Below are 12,970 nucleotides of genomic sequence, written 5' to 3' on the forward strand. Positions count from 1 at the left end.
AAAAAAAAAAAAAAAAAAAAAAAAAAAAAAAAAAAAAAAGAGAGAGATTTTGATGATTTTGGAAGAGCTCAGTCAACGGCAAGAAACAAGAAAAAAGTGTTGGGTATTGGGATTCGGAAAATGGGGCGCAACTTTTTTTCTTTTTTTTTTTTTTTTTTTTTTTCAATNTATTTAAAAAAGAAAAAAAGAAAAAAGAAAAAAATGTGGGAGACTAAATAATTGCAAATGTGATGATTTAATGTTTTGGGTATGGAAAGGACAGTGAGTTGGCTTCCTCAAACCATACACAATTCAAATTTTCGCTTTTTCTTTCGCTTTAATTCGACTTTCTAAATCTTCAATACACTCTCTTACTTATTACTTTTTTTCTTTTTTTTTTTTATTGATTGGCGTTTCGTGTAGCAATTTCGAGTATGAACTAGAAACTAATGATGGATTTGTAAAATTAAGTTCGAACTGATCTTCAATGGAGAAGAATTGACATGATTATTATTTTAGGGAGAGTTATGTTGTTTCAATTTGAAGGAAGAGTTGNGATGGAGAAGAATTGACATGATTATTATTTTAGGGACAGTTATGTTGTTTCAATTTGAAGGAAGAGTTGTTTTGGTGGTGATGGTTGGAGCTTTGTGTAAGGTAATTTTAGGGTTGTTTTAATAAGATCTATGACTCTCGTGAAGGAATAGAGAACAAGTTCAGACAACCAAAAAGATTGAAAGTTGATGTGAAGAAAGAAAATTATAGGTATTGTTCGAGTGTATAAATTAAAAAGAACGAGCTTTCTGAGGTTCCATATGGGTTAGGGAGGAGAATAAATCATCATTTACAAGAGTGTGGAAACCTTTCCCTAGTAGATGCGTTTTAAAGCCTTGAGGGGAAGCCCGAAAGGGAAAACGTAAATATGACAATATTTGCTAGCGGTGGATCTTGGCTGTTACAAATGGTATCAGAGTCAGACACCGGACGATGTGTCAACCTTCTCGCTGTTCCTCGAAGGGGGATAGACACGAGACGGTGTGTCAATAAGGACGTTGGGCCCCAAAGGGAGGTGGATTTGGGAGCGGTCCCACATCGATCGGAGGAAGGAACGAGTGCCAGCGAAGACGCTGGGCCCCAAAAGGGGTGGATTGTGATGTCCCACATGGGTTGAGGAGGAGAACAAATCAACATTTACAAGGGTGTAGAAATCTTCCCCTACTAGACGCGGTGGATCTCAACTGTTACAAGCCTTTTCTTTTTCGTTATGTTGACCAGTTCAATTTGACCGACCAATTTGATCCAATTAAACCAATTATAATTTTATTATTATTATTATTATTAAAATTTGACTCTTGTTTGATATTTTCTCTTATTCCAACTCATCCATGCCTTGCTTATAAGATAAAATGTTATTGGATGTAGCTATAATATTAAGTGATTGATAGTTTGTAAATAGCTTACTTGGATAAGAAATTCAGATCGACTTTCATTAATGAGCCAAAAAGAGTATTATATGTCATAAACTCGAATTGAGAATAATTAAGAACGACCTGATAGTTTGTAAACCCTATACAAAATTATAAATTGGATTTACAAGTTTTTAATAAACGAAATAAATAAGCTATAACATAAACTATAAACTATTATACTATCTAAACCCTAGCTAACCCATTATTGTGCTAGACTTGTTATATACCAAAGATAACATGTGGGGGTGTCATTCCCTATAAAAGTCTAATGATTAATTGCTAATTGTATTGTAGGGTCGTACTTAAATGGTTAATTGCTAATTGTATTATATAGTCAATTAGTTTAGGTATATGACCCCACCCTAATCGTAAATTGCTAATTGTAATGTATAGTCACATCCTAGTTGTTAACCGTTGATAAAACCAACTATTAAGTAAGTCACGGTACATCAATGATTATGATATGAGTTTAGAGGAGATAGACTATATGATATCGAGTGAAATGAGTCACATGACACCAATGATTAAAATAAACTTGGAAGAGCTGTAAGATTGTAAATTCAACTATTTGGTTAAACGTGGTGGTAGAGATGAATCAGAGTGGCACAATGAGCGAGCTAAATAGAAAATTTAACAAAATAAAATCAGATTTAAAAATGCAAATTATTATACAAAGAAACTAAATATTTTAGATTACCTAAAGCATAAAAGACATTACCCAAAAAAAAGAGGTCGAGAGTGAAAATGATCAACCCTCTAAGGGAGGTCAAGTTGGCCGTGAGACCAACTTCTAGATAGAGGTTAGGTTAGGTTTGAGACAAACCTTTTAGAACAACTCCAACTCAAATAGCTAAACCATGAAACTGACCCCTAGTGGTCAACTAGCTCGACCATGGAGCGACCCCTAACTGATAAGCTCACTCGAATAGAGGACTACCCTAAAGAGTCGACTAGCTAGACCATGAGGATGACCTTTAAAGGTTGGCTAAATTGGCTAGCACAACCATGAGGCTGAATCCTAAGGGACAACTAGCTCAATTAGCTTACCATGAGGCACTATGTGCTAGTTGTCCAACCGTCATTCTTCTACTCTAATAAGAGTATCTCAAGATTAATGAGAAGAATGTCGGGAGAACGTTGGCAAACAACATCTTCTGTTTTGAAACATATTTCTATACTATCTACGTTACTCAAAAACTTGATTCTAACTCGAACATCAAACCGTGAATAATTTAGCACCAAATTTGGATAGGTAGCACCTAAGCTAAGGTAAGGTAGCTAAATTTTTTTGTCTTGTTGTTTTTCATTAAATAGGGTATTGTTGTAAGTTGCATATATGGGTTTTGTGTTTTTCTGGAGTGGGACCCACACTGTGGCATGCTCCTGGGTCCATGATGTTCCATGCTGGTTGTGTGGGACCCATCCTTTTTTTTTTTTTTTTTTTTTTTTTTTTTTTTTTTTTTTTTTTTTTTTTTTTTTNTGAAGAAAAACAAAATTAAAATTGTTGAGAAGATAATGATGGGAGTTTGAACGGTCGAGAGTCTCTGTCTTCACTCAAGTACAATCCAAAGGCATTGATTGATTCAGAATCAGACGGCAGAGGTGGCATCGCATTTCTGGTGTTTTGTGTCCAATGGACAATCAGACGGTCCGGAAAGTGCCAAATCACAGATGGGCTTCGTGACTGGGCTGGGCTGAGCTGGGCCCAACGTCGAGATTGCAAAAAACAAATAACATTTATTTATTTTTTTTAAAAAAAAAAGTTTGAGGCAAGGTGTCCAATCACACAAGATTGTAGACTAACCCTCTTTTTTTTTTTCTTTTTTCTTTTTTTTTCTTTTTTTTTTTCAATTTACTTTCTATAGTTTTTTTAAATTATAATTTGATATTTATTTGTAAATCTATATATCAAAATTTAGTTTTAATTTAATTCCTATATATTTAAATTGAATTTCGTTATTATGCCTTATTAAAACTTTTTTTTCAAAACCCATACATTTTTTCTATTTTTTTTTTTTTTTTTGCCTCTGTCCAAAATTTAAATATAATTAGATAAGTCAAATAAAAATTATCATTTAATTTTTGACGTAATAAAATATTTTATGACTGCCAATAATGTGAAAGTTATCTATTTATAATCAAATAAATTACCTTGGAAAGAAAATAAATAGAAATAGCTGATTTGTTGAATGAAATAATTAAAATAAAAAAAATTTGTATGCAATAATAGTTTTTTTTTTATTTTTTTTATATTATTTTTCCTTTCTATTTCGAAATGATAAAGTGATTAATTTATTTTACTTTTTTTAGTTGGTCCCTCTCGAATTTATTTATTTGTTTATATTTATAATTTGAAATCAAAATAATGACGTAACTTATTATTAGTAATCATAAAAATGCTTTTGAAATCATATCAATTTCAAACATCTTTAAATTATTGTTTTTTTAGAAAAAAAAAGGTGACTTTTTTAGAAAAGTAATTAATAAATTATTAAACTTGTCTATTTTTTTAAACCAAATCTAAAATCTTGGTATGTTTATTATTATTATCATTTTAATGACAAACCTATTATTTTACCAACAGGCTAACACAAATGAATTATGAACAAATAAATCTAAATTTTTTAAATTAAAAATTACGATTGAAATTATTATTTCAAATCTTCAAATTAATCATAGAGAATATAAATGGTTGCTATGCTACGTCATGTTGGAGAGAGAGGAACGAAACATTTGTTGCATTTTAAAACTTTGAGAAAAAATTTGAAAGTCGAAAGAAGATAATATGTTATGAAATCAAGACATCTTGATCATGCAATATCAACGACACATCAAGAAGAATGAAGTTTCATTTATGCAACAAAAGCTTTTATGAAGCTTGGTTTTCATTTATTCGTAGACGATTACAAATTTATGATAAATAATTAAAAACTAGATTTATGGTGTTTCATTTATGTATTTTAGGTTTTAAAACCATATATATTATGTTTATAAACGAGACTTGGAAAATGTAATGAAAAGAGTATTTCTACTTTTCTTTTTAGTCTATGGGTAAGTTTCTTTATAATTTTATGTAGTTTAAAGTACACGTTTAGAATCATTCAAACTTAACATGATCGATTGTCTTTATGGAGTGATTCGAATCTCAATCAAGTTTACTTATGTAATGATTCGAATCTCAAACAAGTGTTCTTGCTTTGAGATATTCGATCAACAAAATAACCCGAATCTTACTTCCCTTCTATAGTGATTCCTTATCAAAATATCTACTAACAGTGAGCTTAAACTGTTACAAAATGATATCAAAGTCATACACGGGGCAACAAAAGAAAAGCCCAAATATTAAAATTATTTATTTTTATTATTCCCACCAAATTAGTCGAGATACAAACAAACCAGACAAAAGTATGGACGGGACACGTATGCTTGAACCTCTATTGAGGATCGAGTATATTTAAAAGAAAGCGCTCGTACACGTAAATATGAAAATAACACGATCATTCGCTTATTTATTTGGATGAAATTTGATAGCAACATGACATTATAACATCTCTCAAAGTGGGCTGCTGTCTCAAGGGAGAGTGTACTCTGCAAAATCAAAACCACATTATTCAATATATTTGTTTCTAATTAAAACTATGGAATTTTAGAAAATCTAATAATTCTTTCCAAAATTTAATTTCATTTTAGTCGATTTAAATATTAACTAATAAAAAGGAAACAATAGCTCTGAGCTTACTTCCACATTTCTTGCCGGCGGGACGGTTTCTGATGTTGCAGCGTTTGGGGATGGTAATAGCAATGGCCGGATTAATTCCGGCCTGCTTACTCACCGGCGAAAGCAGAATAGCGCACAAGCATTTCGGGGAAGTATTAAACATCGCCGCCACTCTGCTACAGCAAGCCGGCGAAACCTTAGCTCTGGCATCCCTGGTGGCCGCCAGGCACGGCGTCAGCCCCAACGCCGCGGACTCTACCGGTGTCTTCCCGCACTCTCCTGCCGCCCCAGCTGGGGCAATGAACCCCTCGGAAGCCACCAGAATTACAAACACCGCCACAATGAGAGGTGTTGAAACAGAGGAAAAGGAGGCCATGATTGTAAAATGTTGATTGATGAAGCAGAGATGGAGTTGGGTTTTGGTTTAGCATGAATTGGGTGAATTTATAGTACGTGTAGTGGGGTTGTTTGGTGAGTTAGTGGGGTGGTTGTGTGGGAAAATCTGGAAGAATTGCGTGGGATTCTTGTTTAGGATTGGGTTTTCTTGTGGAACAATCATTTGGATTTGGAAAGCCCTTATAAATCATCTCTATTGTTCTAATGCTTAATGCCCCATCATGGATGAACTCAGGCGTACGTGATCACGAACCCATTTTTAATTAACCATGTTTATAGATTTAAATGAATACCGACCAACCTTCGATAAAATTGGAATGATACTGAGACGATTACCATGCTTTCTACGCAAGAACAATAACAATGTATACAAATGGAGAAATAGTATTAGAAAAATACCTCTCTAGATAAGGTATGGCTTGGAGACGGAACGAACAGAGAAATAGGTGGACATGTGACAATGGAGTAAAGAAGAGACATATAAATGAACTGATATCACATTCGAATCAAAAGTAATTTCGATGATAAAATAATTAAAAAAAATTTAAAGGGAGGAATGATGGAAGTTGGAAGAGAATGATGAATTCCACTAACATGTTTGTGTGCCATCAGCGTTACACGTGTAATGGTAGGCATTATGAAGACTCGTTATTGGGTTGTTGATGCACTAAAGTAAAAGAAATAAACATTAATAAATTGAAAACGTTAAGAGAAAGCTCAAATAAGATAATATTTGTTACGGGTGAGCTTGAACTATTATACCTCGTGAGCTTAGTTTGGTCTGACTCGACGCATTAATACATCGTTGGACGCCATGCAAGGGAAATGCTCACATGATATCATGACAAACATAAATATCAAAACTACACGTTCATACTAGCATAATATAACAGGGAAGTATCGCGATACACATTATATATTATAAATGCATGAAGTCTCCATGGTTTAAAATCTCGTCCTTGACGATGTGTGTGTTCGTCGGAAATCTCACAAGGCGTTCGTACCTCTGAGGAGGAGAGATATAACACACTTTCTTCAATCATTGAAGGGAAATTGAGTGAGATGAAGAAGCCTATTACTGCAAGAAAGATCAAACATGGTAGGCATCGTAGCTATCCAACCCATATCACAACACTCAAACCATCTATGCGAAAGCTGAAATCATTCATGGTTGCCGATATCGAGACACTATATCTTGATGACATTCATAAGCCTTATGCAGCTGGTCTAATGATGGTTAGTCCTCATGATAAGATAAATCAGAGTATGATTTCTCACTACTTCAGTGAAGACTACTCTATAATCTTGGATTCCTTTGAAGACTGGAGTACAAAAGTACTTTATAACTTAGTATTAAAGATATTAACTATTGTTAAAAGAGCTAAATCAACTTTAACTATTTACTTCCACAACTTCTCTAGATTCGATGGAATTCTCTTGCTTAAGCACCTAGCATATCATCACAAGAGCTTGAAGCTTAAACCACTGATGAGAAACAATAGGCTTTACGAGTTAGCTGTCTATCGCAATAAGAAGATGTTATTCCGCTTCAGAGACTCCTTGAATCTACTCCCTGGCAAACTGAGCTCCCTTGGGAACAATCTTTGCCCGGATCTTGGACCAAAAGGCTCAATCTCAATCCCATATGACAAACTGAAAGTAGAGGATCTGGTTAATAATAAGAGGGAATTGTTGGATTATATGAAACAGGATATTCGTCTATTGGGTGGAGTAATGCAAAAAGCACAAAAGATATATTGGGAGGTGTACAAGGTGGACATTGAAAAGAGAATAACCCTTTCCTCACTTGCTCTTAGCATCTTTCGTTTAAAATATCAAGAACAATAACAATGTATACAAATGGAGAAATAGTATTAGAAAAATACCTCTCTGGATAAGATATGGCTTGGAGACGGGACGAACAAAGAAATAGGTGGACATGTGACAATGGAGTAAAGAAGAGACATATAAATGAACTGATATCACATTCGAATCAAAAGTAACATTCGAATCAAAAGTAATTTCGATGATAAAATAATTAAAAAAAATTTAAAGGGAGGAATGATGGAAGTTGGAAGAGAATGATGAATTCCACTAACATGTTTGTGTGCCATCGGCGTTACACGTGTAATGGTAGGCATTATGAAGACTCGTTATTGGGTTGTTGATGCACTAAAGTAAAAGAAATAAACATTAATAAATTGAAAACGTTAAGAGAAAGCTCAAATAAGATAATATTTGGACGATGTGTGTGTTCGTCGGAAATCTCACAAGGCGTTCGTTCCCTCTCTATGTCTCATACTCCACTCTCTTGTAGGCTGTGTCCTTTAGGGACGTGACCGAGTGGAGTGTATCTTGCCCTCGACAATACACTATTTCAATAACAATCGGAATCAAAATAACAAAAGAAATTAAATTGCACCCGATAATCAAAATATTCTAAATAAATAAAAAAAAAACTTGGTAATTAATTAATCTTCACACTCCCACATGAATCCAAGGGTTTTGAATTCATTGCTTTAATGCTCATGAAAAATCATGATGTTACTTTTCCAAGTTTGAGTAAAACGTTTGATCTTCCCCACAAGTAATGCCTTTTTGAAATCACAACTTCGGACTATATATACATTATGTTTGAGATCCACGATGAATACTCACATCAACCATGGCTGGGTTTGTTGACGGTATTACAGACCGTGGATCAGTAAGCGAGAAGACCATAATGCATTACAAAAGCTCCCATACCATACTTCTGGTCGGAGAAGGCGACTTCTCCTTCTCTGCATGCTTGGCCAAAGCCTTTGCCTCTGCTGCCAACATGGTTGCCACTTCCCTCGACTCGAAAGGTAGTCATAAGTTTTGATTTGATTTGGGTATTTGGATTAGATTTAGTTATATAATCACGTAAATATCTTAGTGTCTTTTTGTGTAATTCCGTTCATGGTGTTGTGAGCACATTTGTTCCGCTTTTGGCAAACAACGAGTGATGTTCAATGCTGTCCATTTTGAATATAAGCTTATGGCTTCTTGCTATTGAAAATGTATTATTTATTTATAAACTATGATCATTTACTTTCTCCCAATAATCTTCAATAGAATTGCTGCTGCGTAAGTACAGTCGTGTGGCTGCCAACTTAGAAGCGTTGGGGCTGCTTGGTGGCACGGTGTTGCATGAAGTGGATGCGACAGAGATGAGCCAACACTGCAGCCTCTCGTACAAGGAATTTGATCGTATGGTATTCAACTTCCCACATGCAGGGTTTTCTTTTCGAGAATCCGACCCTATTCAAATTAAGTATACCCCTTCCTTTTTAACTTATATTTATTTAATTATGCAAATTGTTATAAATAGAGAATTTTCACCATCATCCAGATGATTCGGGTATGATTGATTGACGGGTGTTTGTGATTACTTGTTTTGATAGACTCCACCAACATCTTGTGAGATGGTTTCTTAGGGAAGCAAGGAAATTGATGAGTGATAAAGGTGAAATTCACATAACCCACAAGATCTCATATCCTTATTATGATTGGGAGATTGAGGAATTGGCAAAAAAGGAGGGGCTGCTTCTGAATGAGAAGGCGGAGTTTAATCTGTGGGATTATCCAAATTATGAGAATAAAAGAGGGGGAGGTGGCAACAGCGACCTCACTTTCCCCGTCGGTGCATGCGTTACATTCAAGTTCGTGAAGTACTAAGGTTAAGTTCATTATTAACTCACGAAAGTAGACAATATCATATGATTGTAGAAATTCGTGATTTCTAATAAATGAAAATAACATGGACTAGGAGGACTAACTATCTTCCCCTATTTACATCCAAATTTTTCATAAGTCAAAAATTAATACAAATTCATGCTTAATTATCAGCTAAATAACATCTCTTTCTCTTAAACCCACAATTAGAAACAATAACATGTATAATTAATTATTCCATTTGATGATGTACTAATTATTTACTATTAAATTTTTGTATAATTTTTGTTAAAATCATTTATTTGAGAATAATTATTAATATTAATATCTAAACAATTTAATGGTAAAAGATTTATAATTATATCTCATTTAATATATTTTACACTCCCATATACATTATTTGATTTTTGAATTATAAGTGGGATAAAATATATATATATATATATATATATATATATATATATATATAATTTAAAGTTTTTATAATTTTATTCAAATCATTTATTTGAAGATAATTATTAAGATTTATAAAAAAAAAATTAAATTTTAATTATCAATAATTAATTATTTAAAATGAAATAATAAACATCATACTATGAGTACCACATACATAAATTAATTAAACAAAATATTAAATTAGCTTTTAACCGCTGATTTGTTGCTCCTATGTGCCACCAACCTGTTTTTTGTTTTTTGTTTTTTTTTTTTTAATGATCTTTCTTTGTTTTAAATATTTATTCTCAAACTTAAATATGATTTGCTCAAAAGAATTAAAAAAATATATATATTATTCTATTTCAAATCTTGTGACATAAATATAGTGAAATGAAGGTCAAACCTTTAAAAATTTAGAACAAAAAAAAAATAATAATAATGAAAGAAACTTATTTCCTTAGCAACTATGATCTTCTCATTTGGCAATTACGGTAACGGAAGGACCAGCTTGATTTGCTGCAAGCTTGATCTTCCTAGCCTTAGTTATATTCCTCCAATAACTTGCTATTTCCCTCTCTGTTTCCTTTGCCTTCTCTTTTTTGCCGTCTTCTAAGCTTCTCGATTTTCCACTGTTCTTGGGTGGCAGAGTATCAAGCTCGGCTAACACTTTGATGATATCAAGCACCAGCCGCTCTGCTAGCGTGCGCGAGAAGTCTTCCCTGATCACCACGCGAAGAACCGACACATGCTTCGCCCCCTCTGGCATTGGGTATGCCGGTACGATCCACCCGAACCGTCGCAGCATTTCCGACACCTCGAATTCGTCGTGCCGGCTTCTGTCTTTCAGAGAGAATGCCACCACTGGCACCCCCATGTCCTTCGACGCTATGCTGAACCTTCCTGTTTTTTCAAGCCCTTCCTTCAGCACCATTGCGTTGTCGTGACAATTCTGCATCACGTTCTGGTACCCCTGTTGTTCATTATATTATATACCCATTATTGTTATCACCCAAATTCATCAACAAATCGAATGTTTCAACACGGAATTGAACCCATCTCTTACCTCGAAACCCAAGCGGATTAGTTGGTAATACTGAGCGATGATTTGGCTTGACCCTGAAAGCGGATTGATGGGGAAATTATTAGACAGTTCATGGGGCGGAATTGGAATTTGATTAGAGAAATTGGGATGATCTTACCTTTGGAGAAGTTGAGAGTGAAGGTGGGTTGATCCGCTCCGAGGTAATTTATGTGGAAAATCAGCTCTTCAGGCAAATCCTCTTTGGTTCTCCAAATGACCCATCCAATTCCGGCGTAGACAAGCCCATATTTGTGCCCACTCACATTGATGCTCTTCACCAATGGAAGCCGGAAGTCCCATTCGAGGTCTGGATACAGAAACGGCGCTATGAATCCACCGCTGGCAGCATCCACATGAATGGGAGTATCCCACCCTGTTTTCTTGTTCTTCTCCACCAACAAATCATTCAACAGCTTCACATCTTCGAATTCCCCATTGTAAGTCGACCCCAAAATGGCAGCGACGCAGATGGTGTTCTCATCCACCATCTCCACCGCCTTGACAGGGTCCATCACGTAATACCCTTCTCTCACCTTCACTTCCTTCAGCTCCACTTCAAAGTACCTCGCGAATTTCTCCCAACAAACTTGAACATTCGCCCCTGTCACGATATTCGGCTTATCATAAGGCTTCCCCTCTGCTTTCCGCTTGTTCTGCCACTTCCTCTTGAAGGCCAATCCCGCCAACATGATGGCCTCCGAGGATCCCACCGTGCCAACTCCAACCGCCGTGTCGGAGTCTCCCAAGGGAGCGTTGAAGAGATGGGCAATCATATTGACACATCGGTTCTGAAGCTCGGTGGTGACAGGGTACTCGTCCATATCGACGTAGTTCTTGTTGACAGAGTCCATAATCAGCTTATTGCACTCGGGCTCCATCCAAGTGGTGACGAAGGAAGCCAAATTGAGCCTGGGGTTGCCATCGAGCATGAGCTCGTCGTTGATGATTTGGAAAGCAGCCTCCTTGGGCATGGAGTTTTGGGGCATGGTGAATCTTGGAGCAGAGTCCCGCACATAGCGAGAGGCAAAGGTGGAATGAACAGAGACATCCGATTCTGAGAAAGTCTTGGAGAGCACCATTGTTGGGTATTGTATGAATTTGAAAGAGAAAGATGAAAATTGTATAGAAATGGATGGAGAAAGATGAAAAGAGAGGGTGGGTTTTATAGTACAAAAAGTGTGGAGAATCGACCTCTGGTTCCTTGCCTTTGGAAACACAGCAGAAAGGTCACAATTAAATTATTAAATAACTGACCGGGTCAAATTTTGTTGGTTGAAATACCATTTATGTCCTTTTACCAAATTATTCTCCTTTATTTATTTCTTTTTATTTTTTAAAATACCCAACTTATTCAATTTCCAAGCCCTTTCAAGTATTGGTTAAATACCAAAAATACCCGAACAAACACTTTAATCATTTTAATTATGTGATTACTTCACCAAATAAATTAGAAATTGAATTATAAATTAAATTTAATGGGACTTGGAAGTGTTCAAAATGTCCGACGATCACGTGAGAAATCTAATCAACCCAATCCAATTAATACGATGTAGATTAGATTGTGAATTGAGTTTAAATAAATAAAAAAAATTAATAGATTCGACTGATACAATTATATATACCTGTTTTTATTTAATTTTTTAATTTAAAATTTTAATATCATCATAAATACTATATACATACGTCATAGGGTTTAAATTATAATTTCAATTTAATTTCTAGAATCAATTCAACACCCTGACTTGAAGTTGAAGAAATCACCCAGCTTGACCATTGTATTTGGGAATAGCGAGTGGGGCCCACAAACCCGAAGAATCTGGGGTGGGTTATAGAAATATGGTTTTCTTTGAGGGCACCACAGCAAATCCGTCAAACCAGTCATTGTTGACCGTACAATTTGAAGAATTCCGGTTTGGCAAGCATGTTGTTTTGATGGTCTGATTTGGAAGGACACAACTTTTCTGGTGGCGGTTTTATTGACCCTAACAATTCCCATTTTCCACATTTATATTTATATATTTATATTTTACCAACCTTTTTCAATAATATTTTTTTAAAATAAAATATTAGCGGTTTACATCTAAAATTAATGGTAGGTATATTTGAAAAAATTTAAAATTCACGAGTATTTTTTAAACAAAGTGCAAATTCACAAATATATATTTTTTAATTTATTCTAAATATAATCCAAATTAA

The 12,970-nt window shown here is 34.8% G+C and overlaps 4 protein-coding genes across 4 annotated transcripts; 2 read left to right on the forward strand and 2 right to left on the reverse strand.

Annotated features, from left to right (window-relative positions):
- Nucleotides 1–4,781: 4,781 nt before the first annotated feature.
- On the reverse strand, nucleotides 4,782–5,594 carry LOC111780068 (non-specific lipid transfer protein GPI-anchored 2). The gene is made up of 2 exons (XM_023660346.1): nucleotides 5,188–5,594; nucleotides 4,782–5,036 (listed from the first exon to the last, which is right to left on the reverse strand). The coding sequence occupies exons 1-2, from the start codon at nucleotides 5,540–5,542 to the stop codon at nucleotides 5,020–5,022; spliced, it is 372 nt and encodes a 123-aa protein (XP_023516114.1). The 5' UTR covers nucleotides 5,543–5,594; the 3' UTR covers nucleotides 4,782–5,019.
- A 1,030-nt stretch (nucleotides 5,595–6,624) lies between these two features.
- LOC111801558 (DNA polymerase-like) lies at nucleotides 6,625–7,410 on the forward strand. The gene has a single exon (XM_023685621.1). The coding sequence runs from the start codon at nucleotides 6,625–6,627 to the stop codon at nucleotides 7,408–7,410; it is 786 nt and encodes a 261-aa protein (XP_023541389.1).
- An 817-nt stretch (nucleotides 7,411–8,227) lies between these two features.
- On the forward strand, nucleotides 8,228–9,261 carry LOC111801642 (uncharacterized protein At4g26485-like). Its single transcript, XM_023685744.1, has 3 exons — nucleotides 8,228–8,408; nucleotides 8,659–8,814; nucleotides 8,990–9,261. The coding sequence occupies exons 1-3, from the start codon at nucleotides 8,228–8,230 to the stop codon at nucleotides 9,259–9,261; spliced, it is 609 nt and encodes a 202-aa protein (XP_023541512.1).
- A 767-nt stretch (nucleotides 9,262–10,028) lies between these two features.
- Nucleotides 10,029–11,972, reverse strand: LOC111780062 (glutamate decarboxylase 4-like). The gene is made up of 3 exons (XM_023660335.1): nucleotides 10,893–11,972; nucleotides 10,757–10,809; nucleotides 10,029–10,663 (listed from the first exon to the last, which is right to left on the reverse strand). The coding sequence occupies exons 1-3, from the start codon at nucleotides 11,851–11,853 to the stop codon at nucleotides 10,169–10,171; spliced, it is 1,509 nt and encodes a 502-aa protein (XP_023516103.1). The 5' UTR covers nucleotides 11,854–11,972; the 3' UTR covers nucleotides 10,029–10,168.
- Between the last annotated feature and the right edge of the window lie 998 nt (nucleotides 11,973–12,970).

This window comes from Cucurbita pepo, chromosome LG01 (assembly GCF_002806865.2).
Source record: "Cucurbita pepo subsp. pepo cultivar mu-cu-16 chromosome LG01, ASM280686v2, whole genome shotgun sequence".
NCBI classification, from domain to species: domain Eukaryota; kingdom Viridiplantae; phylum Streptophyta; class Magnoliopsida; order Cucurbitales; family Cucurbitaceae; genus Cucurbita; species Cucurbita pepo.

What these genes read in the sequence shown, in the direction of transcription:
- LOC111780062 (XM_023660335.1), bottom strand. Translation starts at nt 11,853, where the DNA reads ATGGTGCTCTCCAAGACTTTCTCAGAATCGGATGTCTCTGTTCATTCC. An exon ending in CACTCTCAACTTCTCCAAAG is followed by an intron (nt 10,810 to 10,892) that starts GTAAGATCATCC and finishes ATCCGCTTTCAG; the next exon opens with GGTCAAGCCAAATCATCGCT. An exon ending in TAATCCGCTTGGGTTTCGAG is followed by an intron (nt 10,664 to 10,756) that starts GTAAGAGATGGG and finishes AATGAACAACAG; the next exon opens with GGGTACCAGAACGTGATGCA.
- LOC111801558 (XM_023685621.1), top strand. Translation starts at nt 6,625, where the DNA reads ATGAAGAAGCCTATTACTGCAAGAAAGATCAAACATGGTAGGCATCGT.
- LOC111801642 (XM_023685744.1), top strand. Translation starts at nt 8,228, where the DNA reads ATGGCTGGGTTTGTTGACGGTATTACAGACCGTGGATCAGTAAGCGAG. An exon ending in CACTTCCCTCGACTCGAAAG is followed by an intron (nt 8,409 to 8,658) that starts GTAGTCATAAGT and finishes AATCTTCAATAG; the next exon opens with AATTGCTGCTGCGTAAGTAC. An exon ending in TATGGTATTCAACTTCCCAC is followed by an intron (nt 8,815 to 8,989) that starts ATGCAGGGTTTT and finishes GTTTTGATAGAC; the next exon opens with TCCACCAACATCTTGTGAGA.
- LOC111780068 (XM_023660346.1), bottom strand. Translation starts at nt 5,542, where the DNA reads ATGGCCTCCTTTTCCTCTGTTTCAACACCTCTCATTGTGGCGGTGTTT.